This window comes from Aulonocara stuartgranti (genome assembly GCF_965226115.1).
Source record: "Aulonocara stuartgranti genome assembly, chromosome: 15".
Lineage (NCBI taxonomy): Eukaryota > Metazoa > Chordata > Actinopteri > Cichliformes > Cichlidae > Aulonocara > Aulonocara stuartgranti.
The window spans coordinates 27,823,032-27,836,939 of NC_138951.1; the positions used below are offsets into that span (position 1 = coordinate 27,823,032).

Here is a 13,908-nt window from a genome sequence, read left to right on the forward strand (position 1 = left end):
CTTCCTTCCTTCCTTCCTCCCTCCCTCCTATACTGTTCTTCCTCCCACTGGCTTCTTAATTAAAACCAGGAAATAAATGTTCTTCTTTTGTAAATAGGAAATTGGAGGTACAGTTTCCTCGCTTTTCATTGGACCGTTCATACTCACTTAAGGATGCACTGCAGACTCTTGACATCACCCAGGTGTTTCAGGATGACGCTGACCTCAGCAACATGGGTGGAGCTGAAGGGTCCAAACTTAAACAGGTGAGTGTCTGCCACATTAAGAGCTGTTTGGATATGAGGCATCTCCACCTGGAGGGGGTTGTGATGTCATCACAACCACCTGGAGGGGGGTTGTGATGACATCAAAGGGCAGAGTTCAGAATAAATTCTCTTTATGGTTAAACCTGTAATTCCAGGTGTTGGAGCTATTTATTCTTTATTTTTATTATTTTTGAAATTTGTTAAAGCTTGTTGTTGGTTTACTCATATTTTCGGGTTGTTTGCTAGTTTAATTTGTAGGTTAATACTTCTTTTTCTTTTTTTGTTGTTATTGTTTATCTTGTTAAGTCAGGTAGGAAGAACTCTAGGACCATTTTCTGTAAGTAAAAGGACTGGTATAGGACCAGCATGCACTGGGGTGGGCCTATGGTTTTTACCAGTTTTTCCTTCCCACTGTTGCCAAAGTGGCATCATATGACTGTTGGATTTTTCTCTGTATGTATTATTGTAGGGTCTACATTACAATATAAAGCACCTTGAGGCAACCGTTGCTGAGATTTGGCGCTGTATAAATAAAAAAACAAAAAAACAAAAAACAAGAGCCTGGAGCATCTAACATCCAGCCAAAAGGGGTAAAAAGTTGCCGGTCAATCACTTTTTATGTGATCACAAGCGTCCCCTGGGTCATCATCCTTTCTGAAACATAGGACTGAGCCCTGAACTGTGGTCAGAGGTCAGGAAGCCCTTTTCACCACCAAATTTCATAAAGGACTAGAAACCTTTTTGCCCTCAGTTATCTCCTTCAAGTTGCCATTACAGAGAATACAGGTTTAAGTCATTTCAGTGTTCGCTTCACTTTTCAGACCCAGACATTACGTCCATATTTTAGAGTGTCCATGGTCACAGAGATTTGATCACCTGATGATGACATCTGTGTTGATTTATTCAGGAAAGGTTTAAATCAGGGGTGTCGAACTCCAGGCCTCGCGTGCCGGTGTCCTGCAGGTTTTGAATCGCACCCTGGGTTAACACACCTGAATCAAATGATTAGTTCATTACCAGGCCTCTGGAGAACTTCGAGAAATGCTGAGGAGTCATTTAGCCCTTTAAATCAGCTGTGTTGGATCAAGGACACATCTAAAACCTCCAGGACACCGGCACTCGAGGCCTGGAGGTGCCTAACCCTGGTTTAAATAATCGAGATTCTGCTGTGGTTTCTTCTCCACTCAGGTGTATCATACGTCCGTCATCTCCGTTGAAGAGAGCAGCAGTGACACCAGCGCCGGAAATGCAGTGTTCTCCTCACCTCCTCCTCGACTGACATTCAACAGACCCTTCATCTTCATCATCTACCATCAAAGCACCAGTGGCCTGATGTTCATTGGCCGAGTCAACGACCCCACCTGCAAATAAATGGGCCCAAACACCAACCCAAGCCTCCCCGGCGGCAAACAGTCACCCCCCCCCCCGTCCCATCTTCTAATGATGTCCTGTGACAAATATTAGCTAGATATATAACAGCGATTTACATTATTAATTCTGTTAGCGTCCCATTAGCGGCTTGTCTGTAACATTCTCTCTGACATCTGACTGTAACATCTTTATCATTATCAATAAGAGCACAGTCACACTAGGAAAAACAATGGTTGGAGATCACGGTGTGACCGTATGCAGTCACCTTGTGATCTCTGTGAAGCTTTGAGATGGTCACTTTGAAGACAGAAAGTAGTTATTAGAGGAACCACTCCTACTCAGCTGCTGTCTTCAGGCCAACATTGGTGGATTAAGATGTGATAAAGGGTTGATCAATTAGTAAGAAGATTTTCATATTTTGGAGTTCTGTATCCACAGTAAGAAAGCGTTGCTATGAGGGCATCTCTAAAGAATTACTAGGTAAATGGTTCTAGAGCTGCTTTAATGGACCCATAAAGAAGAACAGACACACTCCTGAATGAAAGAATCAACACCCGTGGTCCATGGTGATGTGATACAGAGTTGAGTCATTTTCATTTTATTCCCTCAGACTCTGAAAGATTGCCTTTGATCTCAGTGAATGGAGCAAGACTCCTTCCCAAGTTCACAGTTGAGGCAGGAATGCAGAAGAAAAATCCTTCATCAAAGCGGTCTGTTTTCTTAAGAATCTACTGAGTATAAATTTTTATCACTTCTTTCTTTAAACTGGCCGCATTTTCTGTTGTTGCAGTTTGACACATACATGGCACAGCTGGATTTAGTTCTTGTGTGGTAAACATTTGTCTTGTATTTGGAGAATGCGTAAGTCTTTGCACGCATTAATTGAACCCATTTAACATATTGTGACGTTCAAACATTAATATGGCCACATTAATAGCTGCATGTTGGCAGAGATACATTTTGCATTATGGCCTATTGAGGGAAGTAAAAGAAGGAAATATGAATGTAGCTCTGTGTGTGCGCACACGTTTTTGTTGTGTACTGATCTCTGTGAAGAATAAAGACTTTTAAAGCCACTCTGCTCTAAAAGGCAATAGGACCTTGCATCCACAGTGTGTTGGGATTCTCCTTCTTCCTCTCCTTGATGCTCCATCAAGTTCAGTTTTGCTCAGTTTAAGTCAAATCCCAGTATTTGTCTTGATGCATGCTCAATCATCTAGTTAAGGAAATCCCCAAAAAGTTGATTCTGTTCATCTGGACGTTTTCAGTGGGAGAAACGTTTCGTCATCATAAGGTGACTTCTTCAGTCTCAGCTGACTGCAGGTTTCCAACCTTATAAACAGTACATTTGCACAATAACTGAAACTAGCCCACTGAATTTCTCTCTGTGAATGGTACTCATGGCTATTGATCAATAGTGGTTGACCAATGGTCATGACAAGTTGCATATAATTGATCAAGGAACTGATCTGGTTTTAGTCATTGTGCAAATGTACTGTTAGGTTTTGTATTGTTGATTGTCATTTATGCTTAGAAATATCTACTTATATATGCTTAGAGTTTTATAATTAGTTGTAGATTGGTAGAGGTTTGATCCTTGATAGTCTGCAAACTTTGTGTGCATTAGAGAGCACTCTGGGAGCATGGGAGAGGTCGTACCTTGTCTTATTGTTTTATGGTAGGATAAACGTATCTATACCTGTTTTAGGCTAAGTGCCTTTTGTTTAGATGAACTGCTGGACTTCCAGACCAGCAGGTTTAGGGAAGTCATTTATGGGGTCACACTCTGACCCCACACACACACACACTTACACAACACACAGGTAACGTACTCTTTGTTTGTATGTAGACGTCATATGTTAAATATGTTAATGAACCTATGTATATTCATGTAACCTCAATAAAAGAGCAGTGTTACGGGGGAGTGGACGAGAGCAACTGGGGTCAAGCGAAGGAACGGCGTTTGTCCGGTTCTCTCCCGTGCACGAGAAACATGAAGAACTTTGCCTACTTCGTGTCTTGCTTGCTGTGTAATTATATTGTCTTCAACGTTCCAGCGAATAGGTTTGTAGCTTGAACCTATCATGTACTGTTTATAAGGTTGGAAACCTGCAGTGACTTGAGACTGAAGAAGTCACCTGATGATGACAAAACGTTTCTCACTGAAAACGTCCAGACGAACAGAATCAACTTTTTCAGAAGTCCCAGTATCACTGTGGAGCAGGGATATGTTAGGGTTAACGCTCAAAGTGAGTACTGAGTAAAGTGCGACAGGACAGAGCCAAAGTTTTAAGGCTGAGTAATTTATCCATGTTGGCAATCTGTCTGTGTTTATAAGTTAGATGATTGAGTGATAGGTTGCCGGATTACTTACAATCAGCCCCAGACGTGAAAAGAATTCAGTGCAGTCATTGGCTGATTTCTCCTGGTCACATGAAGGTTACTCTCCTGTTTTTTCCTCTAGTGTGACTGAGGCCATAGTTTCACAGAGAATATAGATAATATTCATCAGTAATTTCAGTAAGTTAGCTCTGATATTTTATTTTTGTTTGTTTTAACTGTTGTTTTTTTTAAATTCTTTTCCACTTTTGAAACTTCTATGTGAAACTCTGATGTAGACCTCTCCATCAGCTGCACATTGTGTTTACAGCTGATTAGCATGTTGTGTATCCTGTGCTGTTGCATTTATATTAAACCTATTTAACGTGAATCCTCCGCAGTACTGATGTGTTCATAGGTGCTCACCTGTGGAAGAAGTATTCTCAACCTCCGCTGATGTACAAATATCAAGTAAAAGTACTGCATTACATGTAGGGTTTTTCAGTCCTGGTTTGTTCACCGTGACTGGTGATTGATTATGTATGACTTTGTTAGATAACCAGTAAGGAAACGTGTTAATGCTGCAGGTGGAGTGGGATTGATATTCACTTTTTTCTGATCTTTGGATCATATGAACTTTTATTGAAATGACACTATGAGAGAAGCTCAGAGAAAAAAGTCACAGGACAGCAGCTGAAACCTTTTACCCAGGGGTGTCAAACTTAAATGAGCTGTGTGCCACTCCTGGCACTGTCGTCTCATTGGAGGGCCACTTTAATGTTCAAGTAGTACAAAACAAACAAACAAGAAAACACCCACAAATATTTCCTAATATGTAGTGTTTGTTTGTTTGGTTTTTTAAAAAAATTCAAATATTGTATATTGACAAGACAATTTTTTTCTCTCTCTCTTAACTAATGGAAGCCTTTCATTGAATGACCAAATAAACATGTTGGTCCTCTCTTTCTGGCTAGACATGTGGCAGCACTTCTGCTATCATTTTGTTCATATTTAACAGAATAAAAATGCAGTGTACACATTAGTTTTTGACTCTCACTGAACTAACACAGCCAATCCCTCAGCATGTTTGTACTCTGGTCACATTGCCTTGCTGTCCATTTTTGGCTTTTTAAAGAACTTGTTTTAACATTGCACTCAACAACAAACAAATCCTCCCTAACAAAAAAAGTAACTTCACAGATCAAACTGCATTATATTTCTTCACATTAACATAGGGAGCCCCCCCCCCCGGGCCACGAGTTTGAGACCCCTGCTTTAACCAATAAGAACACAGCAACAATTTGTGGGTGGACTCTTTTACTGAATCAATCAGGTGGCAGGATGAGATCATCAGTCTACACAGTTCTCAATAGATACAGGTAGAATCAGACTCCCCTGTCTCTGATGAGGTCCTGATGTATTCTGGGTAATGTCCTGAAGCTGAATGGAAACTCTTTTCTGAATGCTGACTGGCTAATGGCCTAGTGGAGGTATGATGATGTCATCATCTTCAGTCTCGTCCCGATTGGACGCTGAAAGAGTTCGACTTCCTGTTTCTGCAAAATATGAGAAAATGAAACCAGATCAGACTTCTTACTCAGTAGCCCTGAGATCAGCTGATCAAAGGTCAATCAATAATCAATAACTTTATTGCTTTGCGTTCATCTGTATGGGCAAAGAAAACCGCCATCATGGTGGTTAGAAAATAAAAGGTGGGGCCTCCTAAGGAGCTGAATTCTGGATCATGGTGAAGGATTTATGTTTAAACTTTAAACAGGAGTGTAATGGGAAAAGATAATAAAGTGTAGATAAAAAATAAACTGTGGATCAAACAGTTTACGATGTGGTTCTTATCTCATGGTAATTCTGTGGTGTCCACAGATGGCTGTTTCTGTCCTCTAATAGATTGACTACTGAAAACTTTGGACAGTCACCGAAGTTTAAACCATTGTTTAATATTTGCAAAGATTTAAACATCAGTAGAAATTTGCCCTTACATTAACTGTCCTTACATTAACTGTATGGAGGAAGAAATAAATAACAGAGCTCTCTGAAAGTTATCCTCAATGATCCTCAAAACTGTTTGGTCCCAAAGCACCTGAACTCACTTTTTCTAATTCCATGTTGTGGAACAGGACCCAGGTTTATGCTAGAACAAAGAACTTACATGGATAGCTTCCTGGACTGGCCTTCCTTCATGCCGCACCCCCGATCCATTGTTTTACTGCGCTGATCCAAGGTACTGGTCCTGTGGTCTCTCTGCTCTAGAGTACTGGTCCTGTGGTCTCGCTGATCCAAGGTACTGGTTCTGTGGTCTCTCTGGTCCAATGTACTGGTTCTGTGATCCATTATATTGTTCCTGTGATCCATGTTAACTGTCCTGTAGTCAAGTGTATTAGGCCTGTGGTCTCTCTGCTCTAGATTACTGGTCCTGTGGTCTCTCTGGTCCAGCGTACTGGCCCTGTCCAGGAGACTAGTGGTGTTGCTACGGATCAGGACTGGCATGGAGGAGGCAGACTGGGCTCCCATGCTGAAGTGAGCTGTCCTTAAAGAGTCATCTGTAAGAGACATGAAAACAGTAAAGACACTCATATAGAGACTGACTTTGAAGTCGATCAGGCCTGAGTGTCAGTAAGCTACCTTTACTGGTCAACATGGAGGCCTTCCCAGATGCAGATCCACTGCTCAGCTCTTTGACCTTCCTGAAACACACAATTGATAAATCAACTAGAATATAATGGACTTCTGGAACCTGACGCCAACACACACCCATTCTCAAACCGATGGATGCATCAGAGTCAGGTTGGATTTTGGTGTCTTTACAGAAGATACATAAACATTACTGTTTTGAAAATGTGAAGCTGGGTGTGCTAGCTAGCAAAGTGTGGAGTAAGGTCTTTCTCAGAGCTTGTTTAGAGTTAAAAAAAAAAGTTTCTAATTAAAAGAGCTAATTTTATACAAACCAACCTAAAAAATTTCCAACACACACAAACACGCTAACAAGATACATGTTCATCTGTGGATTAATCAGTGCCATAGAATTATAAGTCTTTACAGTCCAAATTAATGAAAATACAGTCCAAATCAAAAGTTTAAGACCACTTAAAAATGGCATAAAATCGCATTTTGCATTGTTGGATCTTAACAAGGTTCTAAGTAGAGCTTTAACATGCAACAAGAAGAAATGGGAGTGAGACAAAACATTCTTTGAACATGCAATTTATTGAAAACAACGCCTAAACTGAAACAGGCTGTTACAGCTGATCAAAAGTTTAAGACCACACCTGCAAAGAACCCCGTAAACCCCCCAAAACAGAAATCAAATTCCAAACATGAACTCAGTAATGAGTAGCTTCACCGTTATTGCTGTTCATTTCAAATATTCGTATTCGTTGCGGCATGCTTGATGCAAGAGTTTCCATGAGGTGTCTGGGACCATTCTCCAAGGGGTGAAGACGGCCACATGAAGGGCATCTACTGTCTGGAACTGTTTTCCATTTTTGTTAAGTACCCTTACCATCCGTCCTGAAAGGTTCTCAATTGGATTTAGATCAGGGGAACACACATGATAGATGTTATTTTACTGGAAGAAGTACCTTGTCCTGTGGACATTGTGTACTATAGCATTGTCTTGTTGAAAAATACCGATTGTTAGTACACAGACGAGTGTTCTCAGTCATGAAGGATGCTCTCTGCAACATCTGGACATAGCCAATGGCCGTTTGACGCTCCTGCACCTCCTGAAGCTCCATTGTTCCACTGAAGGAAAAAGCACCCCAGACCATTATGGTGCCCCCTCCACTGTGGCATGTAGAAAACATCGCAGGTGAGATCTGCTTGTCATGCCAGTAATGTTGGACACCATCAGGACCATCAAGGTTAAATTTTTTCTCATCAGAGAATAAAACTTTCTTCCACCTTTCAATGTCCCATGTTTGGTGCTCTCTTGCAAAGTCCAAATGGTCAGTTCTGTAGCGTTCAAGGAGACGAGGCCTTTGAAGACATTTTTTGTTTTTGAAGCCCATTAGTCTCAGATGTCATCTGATGATTATGGGGCTGCAGTCGGCACCAGTAACGCCTTAATTTGGGTCAAGGATCTTCCAGTGTCTTGACGGACAGCCAATTGGATCCTCCAGCTCAGTGCTAGTGAAATTTATTTGGATTTTCCACTTGACTCTTCCGCTCCATAAATCTCAGGATCATTTAAGAAATTCCAAATGACCGTCTTACTGCATCCCACCTCAGCAGTGATGGCGAGCAGCAAGAGACCCTGCTTATGCAGTTCAACAACATGACCACGTTCAAAAAGGGAAAGTTTCTTTGCCTTTGCCATCAGAATGTCATGACAGTGTGACCTCCTGACAGAAAATGACAATGAATCCACATTTTTGGCCTTTTAAAGGCATGTGGTCCTAAACTTTTGATCAGCTGTAAAACAGCCCATTTCAGTTTAAGCATTGTTCTCAATAAATTTAATGCTCAAAAAATTGTTTTGTCTCACTCCCATTTCTTCTTGTTGCATGTTGAAGCTCTACATGGAACCTTGTTAAGCTCCAGCCATACATAATATGAGTTTTTGCCATTTTTCAAGTGGTTTTAAACGTTTGATCAGGATTGTATGAAGCAGGGACCCTGACATTACACACAGGATACTGAGATGGTGCCTACTGCTACCCCTGATAAGGTACCTGTTGAATATCATTTAGATAAGAAGGTATCGGGTCCGCGAGATCTTCAACGCACACCTCCGGCAGAGCTTCAACAGCATTCCAAGGGAGACTGGGGACATTGAGTCCGAATGGACCATGTTCAGCGTCTCCATTGCCGAAGCTGCTGCATTGAGCTGCGGCCGCAAGGTGGTTGGTGACTGCTGTGGTGGTGATCCCCGAACCAAATGGTGGACACCAGAGGTGAAGGTATCGACAGGCCAAGCGGAATGCGGCACGGGCAGTGGCTGAAGCAAAAATTCGGGTGTGGGAGGAGTTCGGAGAGGCCATGGAAAAAGACTTTCGGACTGCCTTGAAGAGATTCTGGCAAACCGTCAGGCGTCTCAGGAGGGGAAAGCGGTGCTCTACCTGCACTGTGTATAGTGCTGGCGGAGCGCTGCTGACATCGACTGAGAAATTTGTCAGGCGGTGGAAGGAATTGGGATTGGGGCTGCGGCTGCAGTGATGCGGACACTGCACCCGCCCGTCGTGGTGAAGAGGGAGCTGAGTGTAAATGCGAAGCTCTCAATTTACCGGTCGATCTACGTCCCTACCCTCACCTATGGCCACGAGCTGTAACTGAAAGAACAAGATCGCGAATACAAGCGGCAGAAGTGAGCTTCCTCCGAAGGGTGGATGGCCTCCCTTAGAAATAGGATGAGAAGTTCGGCCATCCGGGAGGGGTTCAGAGTAGAGCAGCTGCTGCTCCACATCGAAAGGAGCCAGCTGAGGTGGTTCGGGCATTCGACAAGGATGCCTCCTGGGCGCCTCTTGGGTGAGGTGTTCCGGGCATGTCCCACCGGGAGGAGGCCCCGGGGCAGACCCAGGACATGCTGGAGAGATTATATCTCTCGGCTGGCCTGGGAACGCCTTGGTGTTCCCCCGGATAAGCTGGAGGAGGTGGCTGGGGAGAGGGAGGTCTGGGCCTCTCTGCTTAGGCTGCTGCCCCCGTGACCCGGCCTCGGATAAAGCGGATGAAGATGGATGGATGGATGGTATTGGGTCTTTAAGATAAGATGGAGCATGATTATTCAAGACTTTTATGTGTTAAGTAAGGATTTTAAGCTTGATTCTGGAAGCCAGTGAAGGGAAGCCAATACAGGAGAAATATGCTCTCTCTTTCTAGTCCCTATCAGTACTCTTGCATTTGGATTAACTGAAGGCTTTTCATGGAATTTTTAGGACATCCTGATAATAATGAATTACAGTAGTCCAGCCTTGAAGTAAGTAAATATTTCAAATTTTAGAAATATTACACAAATGGAAGAAAGCAGTCCTAAATATTTGTTTAATATGTAAATTGAAGGACATATCCTGGTTAAAAATAACTCCAAGGTCCTCACAGTGTTACTGGAGGCCAAGGTAATGCCATCCATTGTGTATCTGTTGCCATAAGGATAATGTTTATATAATTTTTTGTCAATGTCATAGCTGTAATTGCAAGTGGAATCTGTTACTTTTTTTTTCATTTAGTTGAAATGGTGCTGATTTTATTTTGAAGGTCAAGCTTGCCTAAACAATTATTGCACTGCTCGTGTGTGAGAGTGGGTATAAGCTACCGGTAAGCAAGTAGGAAGCAGGAGCGTGCAATGTGCTGGGTAAAAGCTTTAACTAAAAAAGTGGACAATTGTAAAGAAACTTCAGAAGAATGGCAACCAGTTCATTTTGCGACATGCAGCCAACGAGGCATTATTAGCATGATCTTTTTTTTACTGTAATAAATGTTATTTTACATGTGGTCTTATTTTGTATTAATGGTCTTTACTTTGTCAATATTATATATAATATTCACAGTTGGTCACAGATGAGATCTTTGTATAGCAGAATTCAAACCTCAGGCTAGACTCAGAATGACCTTTGTATCAGCCTTGTTAATACAGAGACACACATTTTTTCTGTGCTGCAGAAGGTTTACATGTATGTAATTAAGGGTGAGGGTGGAGGAAGTTGATGTTCTTACAGAGATCTGTCTGAGGTCACAGGTTTAGATGTTGTCGGCTGACTGGTGAGGGACCGACTCCGTGACAGCTTTGCCTTTCTCATCTCTTTACCTGCACAGAGAGGAGATCATCATCACCGTCATCACCATCATTAACATCATCATCATCGTCTCACCATAGGAGGATGAGGCGCCTGCAGATGAGGACACAGACATGGACTTGGTGGCAGATAGACTGGTCTTGCTGTCTCTTCCTGTCAAAGAAACATGGTTTACAGACTGAACTGCAGGTCTAAATTTCTGCTGAGACTGCCCCCCCCAGCTCACTTTTTCTCTCCGGGTGTTTGTCAGAGTTCAGTTTTCCTTCATTCTGCTGCCTCTCCAGCTGTTCCTGACAACACAAAGACATTTTTATAACAAAGCAAGGCAGCTCAGGCTGTAGTCTAGTAGCAGGTCTCAGACTCACCATCTCCAGCAACAGCGTCTCCTCCTTCTCCTTCTTCTGGTCCAACAAGTCCCTCTCCTGCCTCTTATGAAACTGTCCACAGACACAAGACATGAAGGAGGTTAGAGGTCAGTAGTAAACCTGTATTCTCATTTCAGCTCCATGTTAAAGCAACTTCTTACAGGTTCTGAGAGGTCTAGTTTGTCCAGTTCCAAGACTGTCTGGAAAAGACGATGGAAACATTGATCACCTTCATCAACAACACAGTCAGAATCTGAAGTCTGCAGACCTGAATATCTGGAATAGTCTGGACTCTGGTAGGCGTTACCTTGCGAATCATGGCCACCACATCTTTGTCTTTCTCTTTGCAAAGCAGCTTCTGGACGCAGAAGTCAAGTTTCTGTAGCAGCTGTTTGTCAGCTGGCAGACGAAGCGAAGAACGCAACCTGGGCAGCAACTGGCACAGCTTGTACCTGAGAGCCAGAAAGGTGTGTTTAGTAGGATGTCGGACAGATTTGCCAATGTCTCATTGGACGAAATGAGTATGATGTACCTGACATTGGCAACTGGGTCATGGACTAGCTCCAGTGCTGGAATCAGGAAATGTTTGTTGAAGTATTTTCTGGAGAAAATCTCTGTGGCAGTTTCACAAACATCTAGGAACCTCAGACGATGCCAGTAGCTGCGTCCCTGAGCCAGATCTGAGATTATCAGATTGTCAGCATTTACATGTTAGCTGCATTCCTATTGATGTTCTGCTGTTCAAATATCAGAGTAAAAGTGCCAGAAGAACCAGAAATGTTCTGACCTTGTATGAGTCGCCCCATCATCTCCTGACGCTGCTCCTGTTTGCGGTTGTAGCGCAGGAATGTGCAGAATGTGCGAGCTGCCGCCTTCTGTACCGGCAACACTTTCTGCAACCAAAACAGCAGCGTTATTGTCACAGGTTCACCTGTGGGATACTATGGGATATTGTATGTAGCATGCTGTGACGTGGTGTGGCATGTGGCAGTGCTCACATTGGTGGTGAGGATAATGAAGATGCGAGGTGAGAAGCTCTGGTGTAGCAGCTCTCCAGGAAGCAGTCTTGCCAGGCAGCTATAACGTTGTAGCAGCTTCTCGTGAAGCCGCCAACGTAAGGAACGTCCAATCTTCTGTTCAGCTAACAGTAGTCCTGCCATCAGATCTGGGAACTTGATTAAAGGAAGCAATGAGAGATAAACTAAAGTGAAAATGAAAATTTTTATTTTCTCACCTTATTGTCCAACGTCTGGTTCTCTCCTCGTGACAGAACTGCCTCCAAAGTTTCTTCTACATGAGTCATCAGAGCATCCAGCACCTCAAGAGAAAATCCAACATAACACTTTATTCAAATAAAACCTGATGTATGATTTTCTAAACTGTGACATCACAGAAAGTTATTGGCATTTGGCCCTAAATCCTGATTGATGAAACAGTGATAGTGGGCATTGCCGCTCACCTCCAGTGCATCATCCTGAAGCAGACACAGAAGTTCTTTGTGGACCAGCTGGACTTTTGAACCAAGCAACTTGACCACCTGACAGCAAGGTGGGAAAGGAAGCAGTCAATCAGAGTGAGGCAATCATTTAGCAATTTTATTTGATCATTTATGTCTTTCTTTCTCAGCCAAAAGGCCCAATCCCTGAGGATAGACCATCTGGAATCAGGCCTGGATCTCACCTGGTGGAAACTGGCTGCTGCGCTGCGCCGGACACAGACCTCTGGGTCACTACAAAGACTAGAGAAAGAAGGGTACAGCTCCGATAGGAAATGAGCTGTGTCTGCAAAAACCACCATAGCCTGCATGGAGAGAAGAGGAAGTGACCCCACCACCTAAAGAGCTGACGAACTGTGAGTGTTTGTCTGTGGGTTTGTGTGCACATGTGTACCGGCAGGTTGTAGCAGCAGTTGCAGCGGATAAGCGTGGATTCGTTGTTGCTATCAGTCTGGTTTCCATCAGTCTGCAGTCCAGTGGTACACATCTCCTTAAATGTCTGCAGTAAATGACTCTTCTGCTCATCTAACAGTGAGCCTGAAACACGATCATCAAACAGTATGATCCACAGAAGTGATCTAAAACAGAGTGTTTCAGATCACTTCTGTGGATCACAACAGACTGCTCTTTTCAAGCACTCCTTCCAGGTTCCTGTCCCTCAGCAGGCAGTGTTCAGATATTCTGCAGTGCTGGTGTTCTATAGGGGCAAGGCTTTCACACCGGGTGTCACGGTCTGGCTGGGGCAGACTGTATGTGTTGCAGAGGAGGACTCAAACGCAGACCAAAACGTGGTGTGGATTAACAAAACAAGCCGTTTATTGAGGTTAGCAACGAGGGTACAAAATAATAGGGCATCGGTGAAAACTAAACAATAACCTAAACTGGGTGAACTAATAACAAAACATGAAAAACCTTAACCATAGTGAACTGACATGGGTACCTGGAGATGAGACATGGATGAGCAGACGACCTGACAATGGCATGAAGAAAACAAAAGGCTTAAATACAGACATGAGGTGATCAGGGGAAGTGGCGACACATGGGGGAAAACAGCTGACAGACATAAACCTAATGACAGGACCAGGAGAGGAAAGCTAAATACAATAAACAAAGAACACATGACATTGTCAGAATAAAACAGGAAATACTAAAACATGACAACACAACTTAACAGACCTAATATGTGATGAATAAATACAAAACCCCAAAACATAGAAAACCCAGGAACAATAACTGCCTAAACTAAAGGCAGATAGGAAATAACACAAACTAAATCACATAACAAAATGAGACAAATACAAACATGAACTCAGAGCGCTGGGTCAGAGACCCAGCCTGTGACAGAGCCCCCCCCCTCAAGGGCGGAT

At 43.0% G+C, this 13,908-nt stretch overlaps 2 protein-coding genes across 4 annotated transcripts in view; one reads left to right on the forward strand and one right to left on the reverse strand.

The window, feature by feature from the left end:
- LOC309688616 (protein Z-dependent protease inhibitor-like) overlaps window positions 1-4,326 on the forward strand; it is a 32,076-nt gene extending 27,750 nt beyond the window's left edge. For both annotated transcript variants that reach the window (XM_082504478.1, XM_082504479.1), the window contains exons 8-9: window positions 98-245; window positions 1,434-4,326. In XM_082504478.1, coding sequence (XP_082360604.1) covers window positions 98-245; window positions 1,434-1,616 — 331 coding nt within the window. In that variant the 3' untranslated portion in view covers window positions 1,617-4,326. The remainder of the gene's footprint in view (window positions 1-97; window positions 246-1,433) is intronic.
- Window positions 4,154-13,908, reverse strand: part of ppp4r4 (protein phosphatase 4, regulatory subunit 4) — a 31,468-nt gene continuing 21,713 nt past the window's right edge. Inside the window, exons 10-25 of one of the 2 annotated variants that reach the window (XM_082504475.1) lie at window positions 12,936-13,078; window positions 12,727-12,846; window positions 12,506-12,583; window positions 12,281-12,364; window positions 12,045-12,218; window positions 11,834-11,939; window positions 11,579-11,726; window positions 11,354-11,498; window positions 11,208-11,246; window positions 11,047-11,118; window positions 10,908-10,965; window positions 10,757-10,834; window positions 10,602-10,692; window positions 6,576-6,637; window positions 6,103-6,493; window positions 4,154-5,491 (exon numbers count right to left, since the gene is read on the reverse strand). In XM_082504475.1, the coding sequence (XP_082360601.1) occupies window positions 5,446-5,491; window positions 6,103-6,493; window positions 6,576-6,637; window positions 10,602-10,692; window positions 10,757-10,834; window positions 10,908-10,965; window positions 11,047-11,118; window positions 11,208-11,246; window positions 11,354-11,498; window positions 11,579-11,726; window positions 11,834-11,939; window positions 12,045-12,218; window positions 12,281-12,364; window positions 12,506-12,583; window positions 12,727-12,846; window positions 12,936-13,078 (1,835 nt within the window). In that variant the 3' untranslated portion in view covers window positions 4,154-5,445. Of the gene's footprint in view, window positions 5,492-6,102; window positions 6,494-6,575; window positions 6,638-10,601; window positions 10,693-10,756; window positions 10,835-10,907; window positions 10,972-11,046; window positions 11,119-11,207; window positions 11,247-11,353; window positions 11,499-11,578; window positions 11,727-11,833; window positions 11,940-12,044; window positions 12,219-12,280; window positions 12,365-12,505; window positions 12,584-12,726; window positions 12,847-12,935; window positions 13,079-13,908 lie in introns of both variants that reach the window. The other variant, XM_082504474.1, reaches the window with a different exon arrangement.